The sequence below is a fragment of the Ornithodoros turicata genome, chromosome 3 (genome assembly GCF_037126465.1).
Source record: "Ornithodoros turicata isolate Travis chromosome 3, ASM3712646v1, whole genome shotgun sequence".
Taxonomy (NCBI): Eukaryota; Metazoa; Arthropoda; class Arachnida; order Ixodida; family Argasidae; genus Ornithodoros; species Ornithodoros turicata.
In genome coordinates, this window is record NC_088203.1 from 68717516 (window position 1) to 68739592 (window position 22077).

General features: G+C 44.1%; 1 protein-coding gene across 1 annotated transcript; it reads left to right on the forward strand.

Annotated features, from left to right (window-relative positions):
* The first annotated feature begins 571 nt into the window (after positions 1-571).
* On the forward strand, positions 572-2280 carry LOC135389602 (uncharacterized). The gene is made up of 2 exons (XM_064619637.1): positions 572-637; positions 772-2280. Exons 1-2 carry the CDS (start codon positions 572-574, stop codon positions 2278-2280), a joined length of 1575 nt encoding a protein of 524 aa, XP_064475707.1.
* The last annotated feature ends 19797 nt before the right edge of the window (positions 2281-22077 follow it).

A 22077-nucleotide genomic window follows, 5' to 3' on the forward strand; every position in this document is an offset into this window, starting at 1 on the left:
AAACGACATACCACGAAACATTTCTTCCCAAATCTCCATGTGGCGGGTGCTAAACACGAGCAAGGTTCGCAGCGAAAAGCATGCATGGCGTGAACGGCAGGTGCGGCTCATAGAAAGCACCTAGAACTGTGCGGTTTTCTTCTGTGTATAGAGGAAGCTATGCTTTACACAGCGTCCAAATCCCGGTTGTCGTGCTGTAATCGGTGCAGGTATACAAAGGCCGGAAGTTTCGCAGTTTTCCCCCTACTTCGCGATTTTTTTTGTGGAAAATCAAACCATTAAATTTTGATGAATATTTTTTCCTGCCAAGGCTCTAAGGAATGCTTCAACAGGAAAAATCGCCAGACATGTAACCTTCATAGTCATTGCAGGAAAAAAAAGAGGAAGTTTGCGATTTTTCAAAAATTCGCTACAATAGACCCTTCTCGAAATGTAGCGCCATCTAGTGCCACCCTCGCCAACTGGCCGCAGGCGCCATTGTAGGGGACAGAGGAAATATTTCATAGTTTCGAGGTCCGCTTGCTCCGAACGTCGGACGCCAGTTGCGTGTGAGCACTTGGATTTAGCGGGAATGCCTTCGTACTGCTGTGTTCCGCATTGCAAACAGAAAGGCTACGTGGATCAGGACGCAAAGAAGGTGCGTATATAAGCGTGTTTTATTTATTGTACGTGAAATAAAACTGGTGTGTGCAGCGACAACAAACATCGTTCCCCGGCTTTTGCCGAAAGCGGGGCACTTACATACGAGTTTATCTGCTATTCATGTTCCAGGTGTCGTTCCATTGCTTCCCGAGGACGGCTGCCGCTCACAGAAAATGGATAATCGCTATCAAGCGCGACGAAGGCAAGATGTTTCGCGTGACGCACTCTACACAAGTGTGTTCAAGACACTTCGTCGAGTCGGACTTCATTGCGAACGTGGCCAGTGGGCACACACATCTGCACAGTTGGGCAGTTCCGTCCGTGTTCGACTTTTGCAAGCCGAAAACTCAAAGGAAACCTCCACGTCAAAAACGGACTGCCGCCGGTGTAGCCACGCTCCCCATCACCACAGAGGCTTGCGACGAAGCGATAGAGCCATTGCGTGATATCACCTGGTCTGATGAGAATCTCCCAGCGGAAGCCACCCAGCGTGATTCAGACCAACGTCAATGCATGTGCGCTAAGGACTGTTCTGTGCTAAGCAACAAGCTGGAGAAGCTTACGAAGCAGAACGACGAATTGCGTAAATGCCTGAGAGAGAAAACGGAAGAAGTGTACAGGCTGCAAGCACAACTCGAAATGACTGAAGGAAAACGAAAAAAGTTGGAGGAGCAGCAGGTCGCCTTCAGTATTAACAAGTTCAAGGACAGTGATGATGACGTGCGATTTTACACAGGACTTCCCTCGTACGCACACTTTAGAGAACTGCATGAGTATCTCAACCCAGGAGAGAGTGGGAAAAACATGGTACTGTGGCAAGGCAGTGCTTCCAGCGACAACGTTGGCCGGCCTCGAAAACTTGACACAGAAGATCAGCTCTTCCTAGTTTTGATAAAGCTGAAAGTTGGACTATTTCACAAGCATCTTGGACACCTGTTTAACATTTCGTTGAGTACTGTGTCCAGGATCTTCTTGTCATGGATTAACTACCTCTACATTCAGCTATCCCAGTTACCACTTTGGCAGCCACGATCATTCATTGATGAGACCAAGCCAAATGGATTCAAGGAAAAGTACCCAACGACAAGGGTCATCATTGATGCGACTGAGCTCAGGTGTGAGGTGGCAAGCTCGTTTGTAACGTTCGTTTGTAAGCTCGTTTGTGTATGTTCCCATTCAGGAACATACTCCAGTTACAAGTCTGCAAATACATTCAAAGGACTGGTTGGTGTTGCACCCAATGGTCTCCTGACCTTTGTGTCCGAGCTGTTCATGGGGTCACTGTCCGACAGAGAATGCGTTGTGCGAAGTGGGTTTTTGGAGATGCCTTTCGATGCATATGACTCAGTAATGGCCGATAAGGGATTCCGCATTGCAGATCTACTACAAGCCAAAAATGTGTCCTTGAATATTCCGCCGTTCCTGACAAAAGGTCAGTTTTCTGCTGAAGAAAACCAGGAAACACAGGAGATCGCTGCTCTTCGTATCCATGTTGAGAGGAGGATTCAAAGAATTAAGACCTATCACATTTTTGACCGGTACATTCCCATATCCTTGGCTCCTGTAGCAAACCAGATTTGGACGGTTTGTGCAATTCTGAGCAATATGCAGCTGGCAATCATTAAGGCGGTTGAGTGACAGCATGGTAACAGCCTGCTATTTTTTATTTTTGGATCTTTCTGAAATCTTTGTGTTGAGATGTAACCATTTAATGTACAGATGTTAAATGTGTGAGTACAGGTACATATCTTAACAACTGATCTCATGTAACCGTGTTGATGTAATGCGACACAAGGTAAGGTGAAGCTGCATAGAAGACAAAACAAATTTATTGCAAGGCTCTGTCTCCTACTTCTTGTAAATATGGTAACATGGTCGCAAAATAAAATGATTTAAGTTTTTCTTGTAGCACCCCCACTCTTCACTGCAGAACCTAATCCGTTCAACTAAAATGAAATGCCGTCCATACACCACAAAGTCTGCCCAACTCAGTCCACAAATCCCCATTTGCCCCAGGACCTGGTAATAGTAAGGGTCTTTTTAACAATGCATTATTCTCGCCGACTGAAGAGCAGAACACCTCCTGTTGTAGCTCCGTCAGCTTCTTCTCTGACAGTGAGTAGGGACACTTTATCTCTAGCACACCATGCGGAGAGTCTTCAGTGGGGTCAAAGACTATTCTGTCAGGTGTGGCACCCAGCCACGGAGTCGAAGGGTCGACAAACAGTTCACATGCTGAAAGGGTGACGTGGTGGCCTCTGCTACGTAGAACGCCCTGATAACGCTGTGCAGCAATGGGCTCATTTGCAATGCCATACCTAGAAAAGAAAGCAACTTTAAGGACTTAACCGTGGAAATAAATTTCACATACCCGTTACCAGTGCAAAACGGAATGTCCAGTTGCTTTCTCATGTTACAGGGGACTGTAATGTCTTGGACATAAAAGTGAATCGCTGAGGTATATAAATTTATTATCATTGCCTTCATGCAGCCGGTAAACCGTATCTGATCGCTCGAACACAGTCTGACAGGTCCTTCCTCGAAACAATGGCTGCCAGACATTTTTCTGTCCACTCCTTTCGTTTCATGACAATGCCAAAATTCGATGCAGTAAGTCGCAGCCCACGCTCCTTGAGCCAGGTTCCACTCTTCGCTTGTTGACGTGTCTTCTGTTCAAGGCTTTGGGCACTTTCACGTGAAATCGCTAGCCTCTGTAAGTGTAACGCAGTGTGTTCGAAATATGATCACTAAAGCAAGCAAATCGTACTTTTTACCTTTATGATATCATTGCCCTTCTAGTTTGGTGGTGCTGTCCATGGCTGACACTGCACAAATGGCTTGTAATCTTGCGGTACCTTACATGTGCTCCCAGCAACTGCACGAATGTCTGAGGAGAGGACTACGTCGTATCCAAACGGGCGCAGTGGTTGCTGGTATGCCAGTGGTGATGACGTGAATGCAGGGCCCAGCTTTGTCTCTTTTGATTCTCTCTGAGAGGCTTCAAACAGGGCCTGGCCAAACATGCTTCATTCACTGAGCCTTGCAAGAGCTTCTCCAAACTTTGATACAGCGACTTGCTGTGTGGGAATGCTTCTTGGGTTTCGTCTGGCATCGTAGGTTCGGCATGTGATGGGGCTGTCTAGTCCCCCTTCACGTACACTCCTCCAGTCCACAACTGGAACTGATGTCCCTTTAATTTGTCGGCGCCTTGGCACTCCCCACTGTTGTGGCAGGTCTGCGACGGAAATTTGACTAGGGGCCTCGCTGAAGCCCTTGTCTTGAAGCAAGGCAACATTCCTCAGCACCCCTAACTGGTGGTTGCATGACCCGAGACCGGCCGGACTGTCGCGCTTGCCTTCTGCTATGTTTCCGTCGTCATCGATTGCAAGTGAAACAGCGTACGGGTGGGCACCTTTCTTTTTACTTCTGTAGCACTTAGCCTTGATGTAGAAGATTCCAAAGCTGCATATAAAATGACAATGATATGCAGTGATAGAAATCCAAACAGTTCCTGAGTGTTCGTTTTCGCGCGAGCGAAGACTAGTTGTTATCGGAACCCAAAGTTTATAAACATGTACATGCACGTGTTAAACTTGTCAGTACAGCGTATACTACCGAATGGCTTACCATTCCTTTGTGTAGTTCGCCTTTATGGACTCCGTCTCCACGTATGACTCAACAAGAAAGTGGTAGCTGCGCTCCATGTGGCGCCCGTGTTCCCGTATACCCTACAATGGCGCCGATGCGTAGTTACGGTTCAGTGTTGCCGGACTTTGTAAAACCCTCTATCGAGCGTAAAACACGCAATGAAGAGGTCGGAAGAGACGCCTGAAACCAACGCAGTTTTAGAGAGCGAGCCTTCTCCTACAAAATATAACAAAATCTAGAGGGTGTTTTTTCGTATACAGGAGAAAATATTTTTTTTTGTAGTAGAGCGTATTCCGACCACAGTGACCCATGTTGCGTGTATCCAGTGGGGTGCTATATTTTCTCTTGGGCTCCTGCTTTAATTCGTTTTATTTTTAATTTTCTCTGGTCTGGTTGGGTTTTAATGAGCAAGCAATATGCTGTGGCACAGACTTCTGCAAGGTTACCATAATCTTTGCTTCTGTAGCATAACACGCATATTGCAATCCTGGGTGGTTAAGTTTATGGCATTGTTTCCGGTGTGCGCGGCACGGGCAACGGAGATTGGGGATTAGCGGTGATGGGCAGGTCTAAGTAATACTTTTTGTCGTGTGAGCTAAAGCCCTGCGCGGATGAGCTTTTTGACATCCGCATCCGATCCGAAAAATCCGCGTCTCCCACGGCACACAGCAATAGTTCAGTTTCTATGCTCGATATATCAGGCAAATTTTCCAGCAAATAAACGTTATTTCCCGTTAGCACAAAAAAGCAAAAAAGCTGTCACTAAACTTCATCCACACGGGCGACTTCCTCTCTTTCGTTCTGACAATGAAAACCCCGGAGCGGCATAGCTTTTCTAGCGAGGACAGGTCCTGAGCGTTCATGATGCTACCACAGGATACACGACACGAAGTACAGATTTAGCTTCCACGAAGATTATACGGCATCAAGCACAGCAGCACATTTTGCACCAAACGGGATAAGTAGAGTTTATTGCAAGTGAAACGCAAGATCGGCGCCGAGTGCGCACCTCGACTTTCGTACACCTTGTACTCCATGTTCTGTACCTAGCGTGAAGCAAACTCACGGCGCAATCTCGCGGTTTATCCGAGTCTGACCCGCTCCTGAGCAACAAGCGTCCATATTTCATCCGAACCCAGAAGTTTCTTGCGGATATCCGCGGGTATACGCTTCCATACGCGCATGGTGCAAAGCTTTATATAGCTGTGAGCCTCATTGGAACCTAGGACAGCATGAACGATGAACTACCACCACGAGATTACGTTGTTTCCAGTACTGCCATGTACATGACTTTTTTGCACGTTCGTCTTTTCCTCTAGCGTTATAATTTGTTAGACTTTTCGTGGTTAATATTTTAGCTGAATTGTTCAGCATTTAAATGAGACAGATAAAGGGAACTTTCATCAAGTGTACATGCATCTACACGCCTATAATAGTCATACTGGTGAATTGGAACTCCACAGCGCTCAACTTGAGCCATGTTCCTTTGGTCCGGGTGGTTGTCATATTGAAAACTAACCAGAAAAAAATCAGAAATACGTGGAATTAAAACGGGAGCCCAAGAAACAAATATAGCATCCTACCAGATACATGCAACGTGGGTCAGTGTGGCTGTAATACCCTCTACTACAACAAAATTATTGTCTCCTGTATACGAAAAAACATCCTCGAGATTTTTTAATATGTTGTAGAGGAAGGCTCTCTCTATAAAACTGAGTTGGTTTCAGGCGTCTCTTCCGACCTCTTCATTGCGTGTTTTACGCTCGATCGTAGCGAAATTTGGAAAAATCGCACACTTCCTCTTTTTTCTTGCAATGACTACAAGAGTTACGTGTCTTGCGATTTTTCCTGTGGAAGTATTCCACGAGGCCTTGTTAGGGAAAAATATTCATTACAATTTAATGGTTTGATTTTCCACAAAAAACAACGAAGTAAGAGGAAAATTGCGAAACTTCCGGCCTTTGCATACCAGCACCGATTACAGCACGACAACCGGATTTGAACGCTGTGTAAAGCATGGTTCCCTCTATACGCAAAAGAAAACCGCACAGTTCTAGGTGCTTTCTATGAGCCGCACCTGCCGTTCACGCCAGGCACGGTTTTCGCCAGCGCTGCGACCTTTGCTCGTGTCTAACACCCGCAACATTGAGATTTGGGAAGAAATGTTTGGTGGTATGTCGTTTTGCACTATTAGGGACTGCTAAACAAATTTTCGTAAAAATTCGCGATAGTTTTGTAAGGGCCGAGCAGGTCCGCTGGATCATTTCGCGTGGAATCACTCACTGCTAAACAGCACGGAGAAAACACTACACATCGGGGAAAAGGCTGAAGGCGATCGACTAGGCCTAACCACAGCGTCATTACCTACACAATTCAATGGCTAACACAAGACAACACCCACAAAAATACTACTCACACAACGCTAAACATGCGACAATACGAACGAAAGGCCGCTACGGGTCACTGCTGAACAAGTCTAAACATGCGCGTACAGGGAATATCCGTTACGGTGAACATGCCAGAAAAGGCTTAACACGAGCGCGGTAAAAAAAACGCGCAAACATCGGGCACGGCAAACCACTCACCTTTTTCCCCTCGGCGAGGGAGCGTCCGATCGCAACGACAACCAGGAATCAACTGACGCAGAGCGGGGACGACGGGGCTACCGACCGCACGTCTTCTCCCTACGAGAGCTTGCGGCCAACTGACGCAGGCGCCTCTCCGCATGCGCGCATGCTCCTAGCGCCCTCTGCGCTCTCCTAGCGCCACTTCCGGCGACCATCAGTGAGAAGTAACACGACCGTGCCTGCGAGAGGCTAAGATAGAACTGAACCCCTGCGCCCTCTGCAGGCCTTGCTGATTGGTTGCGACGTCATCCCATTGTCCAAAGTCTACAGAGCTTTTTTTTTTTCACTAATGCTAACTGGACAAGGTCCACCTGAAACAATAGAGCCGCAGCATGACGTCATCACCCAAGCATGCAGCTGCATAATTCAAGGGCGCGTACGCTGTAGGCAGGGGACCTATTACTTATTGAATCACTATCCCAAGATTATTTCCTTTATTCTTCTATAACGATTGCATAGGAAGCAGAAAAACTATTGCAGAAAAGCACCATGCATGAAAGCTGATCGTAGGAATTCCAAAGTCTTACTAAATGAGACTTGCAAAAGAACAAAATATCCTAACACGTAACTCCATCAATGGTTAGTTAAAGGGACAGTCGCATCGACCACAGATCGATTCCGAAACCACAGTGAAATGAGATTCCCCGTCCTTCACTGAACATGACTCCGAAAGTCCCGTTCCGATCGACGGAATACTTTTTGCATAATTCGTGTGTAAGCGGCGCTACAGCAGACGACGGAAGCGGGCGTCAAGCGGAACTCCCTGCTGAGAATCTTTAGCAACGTCACATGGAATCTGACCAATAAGAACGCGGCGAGCCAGAGGAGTCCCCGCGGCTTGCAGCTTGCATGAGCAAGGTCAGGGAGACGAAGGCGAAGGCACATACGGAGATGGCGGACTCGGAACGCGGAAGTGGCGAATCGTGCTGTTCAAATGCCTTTAGTAATAGCTCCCGTGACGAATATACATGTTTGATGACGGCCCATATTCGACGGATCCGCTTATTCTGCAAGTCGCTGGTGATGTACGTGCCGCAGCTGCGTTAGCGCAACAGAACGAGCCTCAGGACCACTGCTTTAGGTACGTTCATGATCGGAGTGCTCAATACTTAATCCCGTGACATTCACACTACGACGCAGGAAACAATCCAAGTGTTTGTGCGGCGTCTGTGTTCCTCAGGAACTGGATGAGTACCTATATGCTGCAGTGCTGGTGAAGTGGTAGAGTTGTGCAATGACGGCACGCACCACACGCACGCATCACACTTTGTTCCCAGCTCCCTGTCATCGGCCAGAACTTCTAGTGGTGTATCTACCGCAGTATTGCAGCGACGATCACAGTCTTCGCCTACTGTGCCCACGATAGATAGGCACGTCGAGCAATCCTTATTTTCGTAGTTGTCGTCGTTGTTTGCACACACGACGAATGCCCCATGAAAGTTACGAAGGCTCTAACCAACTGTGCAACTCAAGGGCCGGGTTAGAATTAGAATGATTGTCAGGAAATTAACTATGCTACGTGTTTAGGAAAGTGTCCTTTCTTTTTACAGCTACGTCAGGTTCACTGCTTATTGTGTGTTTACAAGCTGAGTTTGGAGATTCCTTGAACCGAAAAACAGACGACAGATACCTGGGTGTGTCGTCCGCATGATTCGCCAACGTTTTTCCATCCTGGTCCTATCAGGACTATCATCTTTAGTGTGCCTCATTTCCTGTTCACACCTACACCATAATAGACTTGCGTTGTTTCCAATTGAGAAGTGTGAAACAGAATCTGTGTTACCACAGTAATCCTGAGAAGTGCAAAGGAATCGGCAGGAGCAATAAACTACCTAGCCATAAGTGACAGTTATACTTTTAATGATAGTGTAATGCTTCTTATCGTTGGCAGTATTATAGCATGTGAGGGATATAACACGTCAAATAATTTCAGGTAACGTTTCATAACTCACTAATGGTACAGTTACACCTCATTATCATAGTAAGTGATACATCTGTCTGGGAATGTCCAAAATTTGTCATTCCCACGGAAGATTGTTCTGCCTTGATAGAGAAAAACAAATTTTGATACCTGACATTGATCCAATTTTTTAGCACCACTGTCTTGAAAACAACTTTCAAGACTGTAACTTCAGAGATCCTTGGCAGAGCATTACCTCTTGTCTATGTATTATAATAATTATTATAATGAAAGGCAATAAGTTATGCAAATGTGAATAAATCTTTGTGTTGACTGAGTGTTGTCCATTCAAGAGCCATTGCACAAGTCCACATCCAACTCTTCACGCACAGATATTTATTATTTGCGTGCACCACACTGGCAATGTCCCTTGGGATCTGAAGCGGGGACTCACAAAAATAAAATAAACAGTTTTGTAAGTACTTCAATTGCAATGAAAACGGGACGATTGGACAGTACATTGGACGGTTTCATTATAACAGTGGTACACAGGAAAAAAACTCGGGGTGTTGGGGGGGATCTGGATCGATCTCTGGGCATAACCAAGTGTAAAATTTTAGAAGGGTTTGTACATCCTGAAATGGCCCTCATGCCTCAGACCCCACTACTCGATTAATGCACCTCCCTTACAGTAAGAGGCCTCTTACTATCTGCGGCATATCCTATCAAAGCTCACAGGACAGCAAATTTGGCCAATGCTTATGTGACAGTGCCTCGTAGAACATGCAGGTTTTCTGTTGAATTGACACTACATCTCTGATAGCCCCTTTAATGTCTGGAGGTAGGTGCATCATTTTACATTTAACCAGCAGTAATGTATAGCATTGCAAAAAAGGAAACAAGGGCTTAAACTCAACGCTGCATCAGCATCATTCATCATCTCACAATAGCGTTGTTGTTGTCAGCCTCTGCACAAAGATTTGGGTGGACCTGAAACGGACCTTTTTTTTTTCTTTTCGTTTCCTGCTGTCAAGTTATTTTGTCTTGGCATGTAGCTGTGAGATGTCAGTAGAAGCCATGAAGTCATTCTCTTTACTTCTTGAACTTGGATGAGGAAAGCACTGTTCTGGAAGATCCTAATTTGTCAGAGGCGTCGTAAAGGCATTAGTGTAAAAACCAGGTCTCTCAGCAAAATTGCCGTGCACACACGTACATTGTTTGATGCCGTTTCATGGATGGATGGGACTTGATCAGCAGCACCTGGTCCTTCTATAACACAGAACGTCAAAAGTGCACCTCAATTAAGTTGGCTACGACAACCGCAAAAACCGCAGCCCTACAGCACACAAACAGTTCACAAACGGAGAGATAAAAGGTAACTGGGAAGTGGGTTATGGCGCTTATGTTACGGACAGAGGTACTGTTTGTATAGTGCCTGTTTCTAACACCAGCACACAAACAGCGTCAGTTCTTCCTTTTAGTGATCGGGGTTCATAGTTTGCGAATTGTTCTGTGTCCAAAAATTGTAAACACATTATATGTATTTAAGTAATATACGTACCACTTGCGCTTGACCCTGTCGAACTGCCTGCAGCTGTAATACACATGAAAATCAATCATGTCTACCACATTCCACAAAAGTCACAGGTTCAGTAACAGTGAAAGTTTCATGATAACGCGTCCGACAACGAGAAAAGTCAATCACGTTCATATGAATGACATCACTTGAACTTGTTTATTGTATTTTATTTATCTAGTTATTAATCATAGGTTAGGGGATACCTTACGTTGTACCGATTTCGTCTTTTGCTGCTAAGTGCTACTCACGCGCAAGAGTGACAGACCCGATTGGGAAACTACATAGACATTGTGACTTACTGTCGAAGTTGCTGGCTCGCTTTGTTCGTGGAACACTGTCGGAACGGCGTCAAGTTTCAATTCGTTCCTTTTTTGTGTCAATCCAAGTTGCACTTCCATGATGTTCTCATCCAGGTACACATTATCGGTGAAATGCGAGGAGCATACACGGACAGCATGAACACTCCTTGCTTCATCTGGATACCCGCTAGTGATGTAGCTGCTTCCAACTTTCGCTTCGTCTGTGGTCTGGCTGTAGCTGTATCCTTGGCGTGCGAAATCAAACATCGAGGTTTTCGAAGGAAGTTTTCCTGGAGTCGGGAACGCTGTGTCGGTTTCCAAACGACATCCCACGCGAAGGATGCAAGCGTAGCGATAGTAACCGAGTCACTAGAAAGTGTCACATGTGAATACGGGCGACGTGCCGGAAAAAACAAAGCAGCCCCAGACTTGGCGGCAGACGACAGCGTCCTTCACAGCGGATTAGCCAGATTCGACCTTGCGTCACGCGATGTTGTTGGCGCTGGCGCTTTCGAGGATCAAAACGAAACCGTATCTTTTAAATTCGATTCCTCATCACCCGATCCGTTTTGGAAGGAGAAAATTTGGCAAATAGCTCGTGGTAGTGTACCGAACACATTGGTATTGGATTCGTAACCACGGTTCCGGATGCGACAGTCCCTTTAAACAACAAATGAGCCCAATGAACAGCAGTCACGGGGAGCGTACAACAATGCGTCTACTCCATCTGACAGATTGATTTAAATCATTTGATCACTTGATTTAAATCAAGGGTGCAGCAGCACTAGCGTCATCGTCAAGACAAGAACGACCAACATGAACCTTTCGTGTCCATAAAAGAAAAAATACAGAGCGTCAACAAAGGAAGGGATGCAGGTGAGGACATCTCAGGAGCGCAGTTAAACGAGGAAAAATCACACAACAGCCGGGCACGGAACTGAATCATAATGCTTTTTTCTCCTCTATAAAGTCATGCATCTGTCCCTCTTGCGGTTACTTTCTGAACAAATTTAATCGCAAAATTATGAAGAATCGTTCTGGCACTATTCCCATTTAAATCAAGGGTGCAGCAGCACTAGCGTCATCGTCAAGACAAGAACGATCAACATGAACCTTTCGTGTCCAAAAAAAGGAAAAAAATGCAGAGCGTCAACAAAGGAAAGCATGCATGTCATGAGCGCTGTTAAACGAGGAAAAATCACACGACTGCTGGGCAACAGAGGAAAGCAAACACAGAAAAACATTTGAAAAGAGTGAAAGAGACACTCATCATCATCGGACACGTACAGTACATTCCCTCATTGTAAATCCCCTCGACACAAAATCCACCAGAATCGTCGCACACCATACAGCAGTGACGAACCACACAACCGTACCCCATCAGAGGCAAACTGTATTCCACCCGAGGCTACGCTTTTCCACTAACGGCCAACACAAATGCTAGGAACAAAATTAATGCGTCCACACCCGTCAGTGTCCAAGAGAGAAGTGAATCCTTGCGCCCTCTGCAGGCCTTGTTCATTAGTTGTGGCATCAGCCTATTACCTCGGGGCTACACTTTTTTTTCCACTAATGCTCAACTGGACAAGGTCCACCTGAAACAATAGAGCCGCGGCATGACGTTATCACCCAGGTATGCACCTGCACTGTTCAAGGGCGCGTACGCTGTAGACAGGGGACCTGTTACTTATTGAATCACTATCCCAAGATTATTTCCTTTATTCTTCTATCACGATTGCATAAGAAGCAGAAAAACTATTGCAGAAAAGCACCATGTATAAAACCTGATCGTAGGAATTAAGCATTTCAATTCCAATGTCTTACTAAATGAGACTCGCAAAAGAACAGAATATCCTAACACGTAACGCCATCAATGGCTAAATACGACGAGCTCAGAAGAGATGTCCATCTCATCCGAGAGCCAGGGAGATAACTGAATAATGACGCTTTGTTCCTCTGGCATCACTCTGGTTTACACTTCGCAAAATAAACTTCGAGAATAAACTCCTCAAAATAAAGCACGAAAAAATCCACGATGTAAAGATAAAGCCGTAAAAATCAACTTTGGCCATAGAAACGCTTTGGTATTGGGTTTTTTCTGCTAAAAGCAAAAGCCATACACTGAGCAGCAGGGCATAATAAAACCCTCCATAAGCATCACTTTGGCTTTGGCAAGCATGGCTTTGCCTCCACAAGCATGACTTTGACATAAATGCTTTGTGCTGTGACAAAGGGTACGATGACTCTGTTCGCAGTACCATTTAAAACGTTGGCACCTATAGGGCTAGATTGCAGCCCCCTATTGCGTGTAGATATTCTGATGCTTGCAGAGCTGTAAGCTATTCTTCCGGGTGAAAGAAAGCTTGAAGTCTGAATACGTTGTGGCTCACTGCCAAACACATACGGTTGGAGAAGAAATTACTGTACATAAAGCACAGTGAGGCATGCTCCACCCAGGCCACAAGGGGGTACCATTACTTCGAGCCACCTTCTGTTAATGCAGCAAAAACACCTATTTCCACTGAAAGAAAGACTGTGGGCTTTTTTTCTGTTGTGGTTGAAGGGCACACGAGATCATAATAAATTGTTTCCAAAACCTGTTACGTCGCATTCTGACATGATATGAGCCAATATAGTCAGTTGATGCAATGATATCTACAGAAAACACATGCCAGCAGATTCTGAACATGCTAGAGGGGAGGGTCTGTCCTTGAAATGATGAGATTTGTTCACTTTCCAGATGACTTCAGGTATGTGAAAACAATCATAAATGTTGACAAAGCTGTTATGAAGCAGCGACTGCAACTAATCTGTATAACTGGGCAGAACAGTAGAATGCAAATTTGTTCAAAGTGTGCGATAGCGTCATACAGATGGGATATGAATGAGCTGACGAAACATTTTTCTGGCATAAGAACAAATACACCTGTAGGTTCTCAAACGGGAAAAGCAGAGTGTCGATTTTCGCAGGAGACAGCCACAAAGGCATCTTTTTTTTTTTTTTTGCGTCCTAGATGACCTCAACTGACGAACAAGCTACAGCACATTATGGTGACAAAATGTTCTTTTTTTTTTTAAGGGGGAATCACTTCTTCAGAAGTCTATGGGCGATTTTCATTCGCACAAGACACGTGAGCGCTCTAAACTATCATCTTAAGATTGGTACTGGCGTGTTCTCTTAGCTTTTCTCTAGTCAATGACATATTTTTTAGGGGACAAAGTTGAGCCGTTGATTTTTAATAAATTAAAGTTTGACGCGTCTCGAACATGTGCTGCCATCTCGATAGAGTCTCGCACACTACAATGTTTGCGAATTCGGGCTACATACAAATCAACGGATAGTCCTGGAATTCTATAAAATATGTCATTGACGAGGGTAAAGCAAGGAGAACACGCCAGTACTTCTGTTTATACGACATTTTAATCCGCTTCTGAGCGGTGTGCGAAGAAACTTTCTCTATTGTCTTGCGCAGAAGTGATTCCGGCTTAAAGAAAAATAAACGTGTGGATTTTCAATACGTTATAGGAGAGGACTGGTTACATATACAAGGTGGTTACATATACATATAGGAGTACAAATCAGGAAATATTTCTTTTAGACGACCTACATGGGAATATACTATCTAAAAAAAGTGTTTTTTTTTTTTTTGCAAGTGCTTGATATTCTCAAACGCTTGGTTAAACAATGAATACAGATCAGTTTGACATTTTTACGTGAAGCTAATCCCCATGCAGCAGTTTACAAGGATAAATAATCTGGGGCTCCTTCAAGAATGCTAATTTGCCAGAAATGTATCGTAAACTTGGCCCAAAATGTGCTCTGTTCTTGAGTTCTCACCATGTCATCACATTTATTCTCGTTCTACATGCCCTTTGGGATGGCAGACCCGTGCTTCCCCTCTAACACCAGGCAAGGAAAGCGCACAAATGATGTATATGTAGATGTCAGAAGGAAGCTCGTAAGGGACAACTTCATATTTCGACACAGTTTAATGCGCCCCCATTGTTCAAGAAAACACAATGATGATTTACATTCTATATACGCATCGTCTAAAAAATGCACACAATTTTTTTCAGTGATATTTAAGAAAGTCAAGCTACATCTCTGGCTGGTTTTGGCTGGAATAGCCCAGATTGACAGTTACACAAACAGATGTATGTCAACATTGAAAAGATGAAGGAAAAAAGGTATTTTAAAATGCCTCACTATGCCTCGCTCAATTTACTACTTTTCATAGCTTACACCTTGACAGGTGTTCTTTATCCTAAAATGGTTTCATTGCCAAAATCCACAAGAATGACCGTCATCACATTAACAAGTTTCAACTGTGTACCAAGTAATAACAAACATGTGCTTACTTTTTCTGCAATCAAGATGTGAATTACATCGTTGAGTTGCAGGCTTCAGTGAAAAATCACTGCTAGTGACGTCGCTGCTGAGTGAGTACGTCACTGCTAGTGACGCAACATGTGATGCCAGTGTCTTTCACCCCATCCCATGTTATTCCATGAGCAGTTAGCATCAGAATCAATGAGCTTGCTTGATGCACTTATGAAGGGTAATTTCATGTGTGCCGATAAACATACTGCAGTGCTAATTTAAAATGTAGTTTGTGGCTGTGGAGCACGCTCATATTCAGTGTGCTCGTGAACTAGGGGAGCATTTTCTGGCATAAACATTAGAGGAGTGAAGACCCTAAAAAATGTAAGCACTGTTTACATGCATTTGACAACCTGCATTTTTATTACTGAGAGGTTCACTTCGTAGCAAGAGGGAAAGGGTGCTGGCAATGTGGCACATGTTCATAAAATGTAGAACCAGAGACACAGAAAAATTGAAATTGACAGCATATGATTATCTCAATCATGTCATGGTGTCCGTGTTTCGGCCTCCTGTTCTACATTTGTTAATCTTTTTGTGTAGTTGCTGGATTTTAGCCCAACAGCACGGGTCAGCAATTAGAGAACATCCAGAACATGCAAGGCATACATTTCCTCATTATCCGCATTCCTCATTCAAATAACGTTGAAGCAGTAACTGTAGTGTTAAGCGCTATCTATTCAGGCTCAAGCGAGCTATATCATTTGAACTGTAAATAACACGTGACGCAGCTGAGTCACACGGAAATGTACAAAAGTGGGCGTGAATAAAGAAAGAGCTTCTTTTTGGTCTTGGCTTGGGAACCAACAAGGACTGCCTTTGTACGCCTCTGTCTCGTGTGATGCCTCTTCACGGACTAACAAGACATGGTGTCAGAAGTTAAGGCGTACCCTGAATATATATAGATGAAGAAGCATCAACAGTGCAAAGGCCTTCGGCAGTAATGGCAAGTCTGAAGCAACCGCCACCGTTTAACTTCGACAATGTCGGCGAGCGGCCGACCTGGTGCGACGAGTTGAGGATTTCATGCATGCTTGAGGAATAAATGAGAAAGTAACCATTAACCATGCGAAGAACCAATAAAACAGTGAAGCTGGCTTCTGTTCACTAAAATATGTCACATGTAACAATATACAGGATGTCCCAGAAAACGTGTCATTGAATTCTAATAAAAAAAACTACGCCACCTGGAATCATGCGGTCAATGCCATTTGTTGTTACTAAGTTTTTGCCACCTCCTGATGTGCATGTCTCGTAACTTAGGTTTAATTGCGTACATTTTTGCGAAGTGAACTCGGAAATTTGCCAAGTACAGGTCACTCTTTCACCCCACCGACATGAACAGCGTGCCCAATTTACTCAAATTCATGATAATTGACAGTGATATTCAGGGTCTATCCTATCGGGAAAAATAGCCGAACATCATGCTTCTCCGCGTAGTTGGGTGTAACGCGCGAGGACTTTTTGAGCGCATTCGCTGTCAGTTCGACGAAAGGAGGTTGGAAACCCAGCCCACAGAGTGATAGTAAAAAAAGTGACAGTTCCTTAAATTGGGAAAGAGAAGGTATGGTCTCACGGACGCGATAAGCTATGTCTGTGTTATCTCTTTCTACCATGCCGGTGTGGGCTGGGTATCCAACCTCCTTTCGTCGGACTGACAATGATTGCGCCGAAAGATTCATCCCGCACAATTCTCTGGGAGGTCCGTAGAGCACGATTTTCGGCATTTTTCTCCGATACGATAGCTCCGCAATATTCCTATCAATTATCATTAATTTGAGTAAATTCGGCACGCTCTTGACATTGGTGGGGTAAAAAAGTGACCTTTAGTTGGCAAATTTCCGAGTTGGGTTCGCAAAAATTTACATAATTAGACTTAGGTTACATGGCATGCACATGAGGAGGTGGCAAAAACCTAATAAGAACAAATGCCATTGACCGCATGATTCTATATGGCATAGTTTTTTTTAATTAAAATTCAATGACACGTTTTCTGGGACACCCTGTATAGTATGCCTCAGTGTTTCCCAAACCATGTGTCAGGACCCCCATTGAGGCCGCGATAGCCCAAGCAGGGCCCAAGAGAAAGCAGATGAAGTGAGCGCAATATGCCACAAAACCAACTATCTCGCTACAACTGCATTATATTGAAGTTGTTTTTAAAAAATGCAAGTTCAGTTCAGCGCACAATCAGTTGGGAAACAAGCTAACTCGCAGCAATGCTTTCAATCAAGTGTGTCGCAGTATTCCTCACTGTATTATGACGAGACCCTGGACCTACATCAGACGTTACTTGCGCGCACTAGTATAACATTCATATTACTGTAAATGTATCGAGGCAGATTTCAAGCTTCCTAAACAACAGCGCGGGCACACACATGCACAGACGGTGATCTCAGTTGTCTCGCGACATAAACTCCCACTTATTAAAGGTCAGCTACGCCGATTTCCCGATGTGTTGAAGCGGTTGTGATATTCAGAACGAGCACATCCAACTGCCCCCGAAACGCACCTTCGTTTCTCAATTTTGTCTTCCTATTACGAATATTAATTCATCAAAGAAACCAAAACAAGCCATGGGCGCAGCCATTTTTGTGACGTAGATGGGATAAACCTGCTCCATCTACGTAGATAGAGAATCGTGCGTCTGATTGGATGAAAGCTGAGGCTTTCTCTGACTTCCCTGGCGTCCTCTCCCGTTTGCGAGGAAATCCAGTTATGGCCGCCGGCTACGATGAGCGTTTCGTCCCAGGTAATCCCGAGAACTATTGAACGATGGAAACAACAACCGCGAACTCACCTCAACATCATTTTCGGCGTAAAATTGTGATTATGTGCTCGAGAACTTCGCAGTTCAACCGTTCAGCTGCCATTCACGTCAACCCGTTTGCTGCTTTTACTACAAGTGCAGGAATGGGAGCGATTGAGCAACAACGTGAGACTTGGTGATCGTTTGAGCATATACCTGCAGATGACTGGTCTTCAAAGAAAAAAGGCCGTATTTTTGCCCATGCACATCGTGCGGTTGCCAGGCTTGTTACACGAGGTACATATATTGTGCAGCATCATAGCGCGACTGCAATGAACGACGTAGGAATGTATCGTGACCACTCGAACTGCATTCGTTGAACCATTCGTCGGTTATATGAAAGCGCTGATTAGAGTTGCCCCGCACAAAAAGTGTTGGATGTAGTTTTGTAGTGTGTTGTTTATCTCGTAGAGCGCATCGCGGCATGTAGGTCGAGAGCCCTTATACGTATTTTTTGCATGTTTACTTCAGTGTGCACAAAGGCCATATTTCATTCATAATAGTTTAGCAAATAAACACGTACGGGTCGATCTCATATTGCTTTTGAGTTAGGCATAGTGTCTTCAGATCAGGGTATGTGTATCCTGTTTGCTGGGCCCAACAGATGTTATTAAGGGTAGTGCAACATTTCCCACTTCTTGAACCATGCTAACATTGGCAGAATAAGGAACATTACACTGTGCTGTGTATTCCACACTCAGTTGTCTCGTGACGTAAACCCCTAATTATTATATTGGGTACTCCACATGTTCAACCAGTCAGCACTTCCCATATCCTATTTTTTTTAAACATGTGCTTAAAATTGCACAACTGCCACTCAAGTAACTTTGCCACCAAATTAGTCAGTGACAAAAGGTATATGTACTTTATCACAAATTTAATAACCTTGGTGGAAATGGTTGATGGTGTCCTCTGCCTTCATAGCAAAATACACAATACTCCAAATGTTTTCCTTGTCCACAAATGCCCTGTCAAAGCTGAAAGACTCTTATCAAAATGGGGAAGCGGGCTTGCTTGTCCAGAGAAACAAATATGAAACAGCAGTGCTCAACGTAAATAACTGCATGCTCAGCAACTAAGGCTGGTGATGCCAAAGACCTAATATTTCTAGGTTAGAAGGAACAAAGGAGAAAAGACCACTGCAGCGTATTAATGTTGTTTCAAAAGTATAACATCACAAAATTTGTGAGAGTCAGTTGGTGTATTTAGTTATGTTGGTCACCTCCTGCACCCATTTTTAATAAGATTCAAATGCGTTGCTACCAACCAGGACCTAAGCCTGACCTATGATCTAATAATAATAATAGTATCTATCTATGACCTATATGGACCTTCACCACTAGTTTGGTCTAGGTTTCACATGTGGCTTCTAGTGAAATTCGAAGCTGCTCTGTAGAGCTGACAGGAGACTTGCAGAGAAGAGAATTTTTTATTTATATTTTCCAAAGAACATGTAAAAAACAATGTGCTGTACCAACTGTATTCAAAGAAATACAACTATACTTTGTTTTAACTATGTGCATATCAGCAGGTTACAGGTGACCGATGACAAACAATGGGCGTCAAGGGTGAGAACACAAGAATACTACCACTGCAGGCACTGTCCTGAAATTCTAAGTCACCATTTGTCAGAAAGCAATGACCACGCACAGCCTAAGGATCATATTGAGCTCCTTCCATTATTCTTTTTATTGACAGCATGTTGGCTGCCGTCCAGTCCATGAAAGTGACCCTTATCGTTGAAAGAACGGTTCAACAGCAAGCGAGCTGATGATAGTGTCCATGATGGCGAGACCTGAAGAGGAGATACAAGAAGGGACATAAACACGCTATGTTGAGGCATTATGTATGTCCCTTCCTATACCTCGTCTCAGGGTTTTTCGCTATGGACCTTCATGATGTTTCCTTCGGCAAACTTTACATATCTTTATGTAGAATTGTGAAGGTACAGCCAGGCGCTGTTAGCAAATCACACAGTACTTTTCTTGAATCAAGAATCCATAGAAGGTACACAGTCATCTTCAGCATTGCACACATCTATGCGACATGTTAATTACTTTGGAATGTCACAGACATGTCATGGAGGCCGGCACATGATTAGTGGCGCTGAACAGACAACTATTTGTCATAGTTTAGGCATAAAAAGCAGTTTTGTCACCTGCATGTTGAGACAGATGTATCTCTACATACTTTGCCATGACACAAATATATGAAGCAACAAATGTACCCTCTACTTTATTATGGTTATTAGTCAACACTGCCAAGAATGTGGGAACACAGTCTTGTACCACCTACACTCTTCAAAATGACCTTCACACACGACACACTATAGGTCAACGAGACTCCAGAATGATGTCCTCTCCCTCCCCATTAGCTGAAAACATTTTTCTACAACCTTGCATAAGGGGAAGTTAGTACAAGAAACGCACACATTCCTTTTTTGAGCAAATCAGTATTCAGAGCGTTACCATACTGTACTGTGATAGGCCTGCAGTGCATTACGTGGTACAGCACATACTGTAAAAAATTTCACCGTAGAACATGTCCCCCATTCTAATGATAGTCTTCTCTAGTTTTACAAACTGCCATTTCCAATAGTGCTTTATGGTATGACACATTATTTTTAAATCTTTACTGTAGTTTACTGGTTATAGCAGAAAAAAGACACCACTGTTTCCCATCACAGGACGCAAGCCATAAGTGCTATGGAAACAATACATGCTGCTCTCTAGCAGTTGTTCGTGTTTGGACATGGTATGGTGCATGCAGGGTAAATTCCAGGGTTAAAATATTCAAACGTGAACAACTGTTAGATTACATGATGTAGAATGCTCTATAGTACAGTAAAACCTCCAAAGTCGGACACCCCCCTACCTCGGACAACTCCCCATGATTTCATTGCATGGGCAGGCTCCCATTGAAACTACATGGGGACGAAATTTTCTATGTTGGACACCACCCTATCTTGGAAGTAGGATAGGGTTTTCACTGCAAAGTCGGACAAAACACTGGCCACATTACCTCAATATCGGCCCATCTTTGCACCAAAAAGACCCAAAATGAGCCAGTGGCCTTGACTTTTGCCCCTTTTTCCCCTATACTGCTCTCGGCATTTTGTTGCTTTAGTTTTTAGAGTCCAAAAACAAGTGCTGTTAGACTACATTGTAATTCTTTATGTGAGCACTTGTCTTCAGTTTGTCTAGAGTCTTTGAACGAGCACTGCACCAAAGCTATGAGAAGTGGGCTGACGCTTCAGAGACAAGTCCTTGCTGCTCGAAAAGCTCCAGAGGTAATGCCATTGAGTAGAATCTGAACGGAATTGAATATACTAAAATCAGTAATAATTATCAGTGAAGAGTCGGTAGAGGTACCACTACCAGGCACCACCACCAGGTACCACTAAGGACCTTAAATTGAAGAAGGGGGACATTTCTCACAGCTGTGATCTCTTCCATTTTTTGTTGCCGTCATATTCTGTAACTCTGACACCTCTATAAGTAGGAGACGCTTCGGCTGCACTGCGGGTGTCCAACATAGGAAGGTTTCACTTGTATTTATGTTCCGTGTCATGTGACCACAAACAATATATGCTTTTGCTCATGCTGCACAGCACAGGCGGATTGAGCTGCATTTGAGGATAATAACATGAAACCCGAGGCGCGGAGGAAAAGGCATGACTTTACGGTCTCTGTGTCAGTTGTTTCATGTTGTAATTGCGTACCACCTGGCCTGTACTTGAGAATAGGTTTGATGCATTGTACACACACCATAGACATGCAGTATGTGGTGTGTTGTGATAGTAATGCCACTGCCAATTGAAGAATAATGCTCCATGTGGATTGTTTCGGTACAATCTTGAACTATGCATACCAAGGGGTAGGGCATCTGCGTGACAGGTTTACTTGGAAGTAAGAATGTAAATGTTAGCTGAAGTCATTGAATAATTAACATTATCAATATACTGCTGCAGATGATACAAACAATAGCAGGAATGTCTCTGTACTCACAATATTAGTACAGCAGCTACAGAAAGGCATAAAACAAGTTTTTGTATACATGATACCACTTGAATGCAACACAAGCTTCTGCTGCACTGCCAGAACACCACGGCGGACAGATTTACCTTACTTCACTTGAGAAAAAGTATGTACCGTTGCACACATGATGCTGTTTGAATGTCTAGAAAAACATA